General features: G+C 51.8%; 1 protein-coding gene across 6 annotated transcripts in view; it reads right to left on the bottom strand.

Moving 5' to 3' along the window:
* Positions 1–1,427: 1,427 nt before the first annotated feature.
* The window catches only part of ZBTB7B (zinc finger and BTB domain containing 7B), a 55,315-nt gene continuing 51,828 nt past the window's right edge, over positions 1,428–4,914 (bottom strand). For all 6 annotated transcript variants that reach the window (XM_079958160.1, XM_079958162.1, XM_079958161.1 and 3 more), the window contains exon 3: positions 1,428–3,932. In XM_079958160.1, the coding sequence (XP_079814286.1) occupies positions 3,446–3,932 (487 nt within the window). In that variant the 3' untranslated portion in view covers positions 1,428–3,445. The remainder of the gene's footprint in view (positions 3,933–4,914) is intronic.

Below are 4,914 nucleotides of genomic sequence, written 5' to 3'. Positions count from 1 at the left end.
GCCAGGGTGTGCTGGTCCTTACGCAGCCAGAACTGCACCACCCACCCGCAAGCAGGAGGGAATCGGTCCGGGGCTGCAGAGGGGAATCCTGAGGTTTGCCAAAATGTCACACGCACCCAAGAGGTATTTAGGAAAAGCCTAAGGGACGTGGGGGAATACCCTAAAATCAGCCCAGTGAGGACTGAACATTCTCAGTGGCCGCACAGTGCAGGAATCGCGGCTAAAGAATCTGACAGATGGCTGTCCAGGCTCTGTTTGAAAACGTCTGACAGAGAGTCCACCACATGGGTAGGCAAGCTAAGGCTGGGGGGCCGGATCCAGCTCAATCGCCTTCTAAATCCTGCCCGCGGACGATCCGGGAATCAGTGTGTTTTTACATGAGTAGAATGTGCCCTTTTCTTTAAAATGCATCTCTGGGTTATTTGTGGGGCATAGGAATTCGTTCATTTCCCCCAAAAAATATAGTCCGGCCCCCCACAAGGTGTGAGGGACAGTGGACCGGCCCCCTGCTGAAAAACTTTGCTGATCCCTGGTCCAGCCTCCAACATGCTCCATCCCACTGTCAAAGAAGTTCTTCCTAAGGTTTAGTCAGAATCTTGTTTCTTGCCATTTGAATCCACCGCTTAGCATCCTCCCCTCTGGATCCTGCGAACCCTGCGGCGTTTTGCTGGAGGTGCTACGTGGATATAATTATTACCCTCTCTCACACCCCCATGTGGAAGCCACAGCCAAAAAACATGGTCACCCCTCAGTAGAGGAAGGAAGAGTTTTGCTCGCAGCATATTTTCCCGTCCAGTGCAGGAATTTGTGTAAGACATGTGTATACACAAACACAGTGGGGGCTTTTTCCTGGGGGGACGTAGGGGTACGCATACGCCTAAACATTTTGTGAATTTTTGTACTTTCGTCCATTTACTGTATTTATTTCCCCCAGTTTGAACTATAAAATGGTGATTTACTTGAGTCAAAATGAGAGTACAGTGGTACCTCGGGTTAAGTACTTAATTCGTTCTGGAGGTCCGTTCTTAACCTGAAACTGTTCTTAACCTGAAGCACCACTTTAGCTAATGGGGCCTCCCACTGCCGCCGCGCTGCCGTCGTGAGATTTCTGTTCTCATCCTGAAGCAAAGTTCTTAACCTGAAGCACTATTTCTGGGTTAGCGGATTCTGTAACCTGAAGCGAATGTAACCTGAAGCGTATGTAACCCGAGATACCACTGTACCCCTAAACATTGTTTTTAAGAAAAAAAACACCACATGGACAATGTGTCAGCCAGCCTAGTGGCTCCTCCTGGCACGGGTAATGTAAACGCTCGTGTCGCACGCAGCAGGTATTACAAGCCACTTCGCTCCACCTTTTCTGGGAGAATTTTTGTCCATGAAGGCAAGGCCCCACGCCCCCTACAAACACCAACGCAAGCCCAAAATTTCCCCTGCTTTTCTCTTTTATTGTAAAGCAGCCTCAACGGACACCGGGAATACCAGCACATTAATAATAATTAAAAAAAAACAACAACACCAAATGAAATGGCGGGGAGGTGAACACCCCATCCATCTTTTCCACATACCCGCCCCCACAGCCATCCAGGAAAATATGCACATTTGTGCTAGCGCTCCCAGAGGAAGGCAATGAGGAGGGTGGTATTTTCATTCATCTCCAGCTGTTTCCCCCCCCCCATCACCAAATTGCTGCTGCAGGAGGAGTCTAAGAGGAGGGGGGGGTCTTCAAGACAGGGAAGCCAGGGTGAGGTGTAGCTGAGGTATTGCAGGGTAAGGTGGAACAAGCGGGGTTTTTTTGCACTTCAAGTAGCTAGAAATTCAAGTTTAAACATACAGGCACTTTTTTAAAAAAAAAAGTCAGGGAAGACAACATGGGGCTCTCATCAGAGACCTGCCCTCCCTCTTTTCACCCGACGGGAGGCTCCCCCCAAAAACACCTGCGGGGAGGGTGGGGGGAAATTGAGACAGGGTTGGGGGTGGAAGGGAAAGCAGAGTTTGGGGAGGGGGGAATAATATATTACATCATCTCTTAAATATAGATTAAACTCTGTGCTAATACTCTAGGGACGGACTTTTCCCTGCGCTCCCCAAATGCCGCCTCTCTCCAACCCAACCCACCGGCTGTTTTGCCCCCTCCAGAAAGATGGGGGGGCCCCCTGGAAATCTAAGGAATGTGCAAATGGGGGTGAGAGGCAACAAGTTAGACCTGACCCCTAACCACCATTGAGGAGTGTGCCAGTCCGAACCCTCCCCGCCCTCAAATCGCAGGCAAAAAACCTAGTGCAATGGTGGAGGAGGAAAATTAAAGTGGGGTGGGGGGTGTCAACACAACGGGGTCATTGCCTTTTTGTGCAAAAGTCCACCGGACACCTGTTGCTGTGGAATGAAACTTCTGTGGGGAGGGTTTTTGGGGGGGGGTAACCCCAAGTTGATGGTCCGTCCTCCGCCAAGTGCTAAAACCTATCTTCTTGCAAGGAGTTAAGGTCTTGGTGTGGAAGAGCTATGGGAATGTGGGTCAGAAGACTCGTTTGGGGGGCGGCATCTTACCCCAAACGAATCTGGGGATGACAACGGGTTGCTGCTGGGACCAGCCCATTGCACTGTGCAAGGACGCCACCAGGAAGCGTCAAGGGCCGAGCGGGGCTCTCTGTGCAAAAAAGGAGGTGCTGTCAATATAGGGTGCAGGCACCGCCCTTGGGTGGTGTGGAAAAAACACCCCCTGCTTTCCTTTCCCCACCATGCAAAGGAAAGGTTGTGGGCCTCCCACTCACCCCCCCCCTCTCAAAAAGCAGCTGCCAGTCTCAGGGCCCGGAATAATAGAAAGATCTTCTTTTCTCTCTTCTGCCTCCTCAGAAATAAAATTCTCTGGAAAGCCAGAGGCAGGGATCAAACCCAGGAAACCTGGCACACTCCTCAAAAGCTCCTCAACCTGACATCCTCGCCTTAAGGAAAATAAATAAATCTAGTCATCCCCTCCTAGCCTCCCTAACAGGGGGGTCAGAGCACCCCCCAAAAGTGCAGGGTCTGGGGGCCAACAACCACTCCCCCCTTCCCAAAGTTATATAATTCTCTTGTTTTCTTAGGAAAAAAAATCAGGATTCTCTCCCACGCCACCCCCCCCAAATAGCACTACCCCTATTTAATTGCTTATTTCATTGATCCTGAGCATATGAACCCTCTCCCTTGCTTTTCTGCCCTCCCACCACCCCAACCCCACCTGCTTTGGTTCATAACTGCCCCATACCCCTTTGAGGGGTCGCTAAAGGCACCAAATCAGTGCGCCAGGGAGGGGCGGGTCATAGTGCATCTCGTCTCCGTTGCCGCGGCAACAGAAAGGGTGGGGAAATAGTGCATCTCGGCCTGGACCACGGCCTAGTCCCCGGAGTCGCCGTGGCAACGGCCAAAGCAAAGAAGGCCTGAGGCCTAGTCTCGGGGAGGGCGGCCCCTACGCCGTTTCTGCCTCCGCCGCCGGCCCGTCGTCCGTCGCCATCCCCTCCTCGCGGCCTTCCTCCTCCTCCTCCTCCTCGTCCTCCTCTTCTTTGATGTGAGGAGACAGGGCTTGCTGGGCGCGGGCCGGATCCCAGTAGCCGCGGGCGAGCGAGAGGCACTGCTCATCCGTCAGCCCGTTGGCCAAGTCGTGGTCGGCCAAGGGCATCCCCGCGGCGGGCAAGGAGTTGGGCTCGGGATCGGGACCACGGCGCCGGCGCCTGGTGCGCACCTCCAGGCAGTTCTGGCCCTTGAGGTGGCGCTGCAGGTGGTCGTCTTTGGCGAAGGCCTTGTGGCATAGGCAGCACTCGTAGGGACGGGCACCCGTGTGCAGGTGCAGGTGGTTCTTCAGGTCATAGCTGTGCAGGAAGCGGGCCGTGCAGTGTGGACAGGAGTAGGGGCGCTCTCCCGTGTGCTTCCGCATGTGGATCTTGAGCTTGTCGTTCCTGCGAGGGAGAAAGGAGGGGAGACAGAAGATTTGTGTCCGCAAGAGCATGGGGAAACCTCTGCCCGCGGCCCAGCAGCATCTTCCTTGCTTGTGGGCAACCTCAATTTCAAACAAGAGGGCAGCTAGTCCTTATGAAACGGAGAGGAACCCAGCGGACCACACAGAATTAAGGCTGGGCGATTTATTGTCCGAAACTGGTTTGAAGTCCACATTGTGATACTGTTTCATAATTTTTGACCTGGCAATATATCAGACCCTATTTTCCAGAGAACAGTCCCGGATTTACAAGAAGCCATCCTGGTTTCTGATTGATTCCTGCTTTTCCTTAGGAAGTCCCTATTTTCACTGGAGAAATGTTAAAAGAGGATATGGAGTTATCCAACCCCTGGGCCATGTAAAAGCAGACCTGTATAGTTAAAATGTTTAATGTTTTATTATGGATTCATATATGTCGCCCAGAGTGGTTGGGCCATCATAGTCAGATGGGTGGGGTATAAATAGTAAGTAGTAATAATAATAATAATAATAATAATAATAATAATACGTCCCTATTTTCATCAGAGATATGATATATTGCAAATCATGATTTGTGTGTCTGTGCGCTATGCAAAAATCGCAATGCCTAAGCATTGGCCTTGCTAGCAGGGGCTGGTGGCAAATGGGGTACAAAAAAGGCCCCCCCACCCGTAGTAATTGCTCAGTTAGATAAATGCAGAATGGCCTCTAGAGGGAGCTCTAGGAAAAGAAAAGCCTCTTTGAAGTTTGGCTATAAGCAGGTTCCCTTGAGTGCTACAGATGGAACTGTCCTCGCTGCCTGTCTCTTCGCTGCTGACAGTTCCAGGAGAGGGAGACCACTTTGTGCAGGGTTAAAAGTTACTGTTTATTTTAAACTTCTGTCCCGCCTTCTGCACAGCTCGGGGGGGGGGGAGGGCGGGACCAAGTAAGACATCTGGGATAGCTCAGACGGTAGAGCATAAGAC

The sequence above is a fragment of the Podarcis cretensis genome (assembly GCF_951804945.1).
Source record: "Podarcis cretensis genome assembly, chromosome: 16".
Lineage (NCBI taxonomy): Eukaryota > Metazoa > Chordata > Lepidosauria > Squamata > Lacertidae > Podarcis > Podarcis cretensis.
The sequence above is the reverse complement of the archived record's forward strand: the minus strand, read 5'-3'. Positions and strand labels throughout refer to the sequence as shown.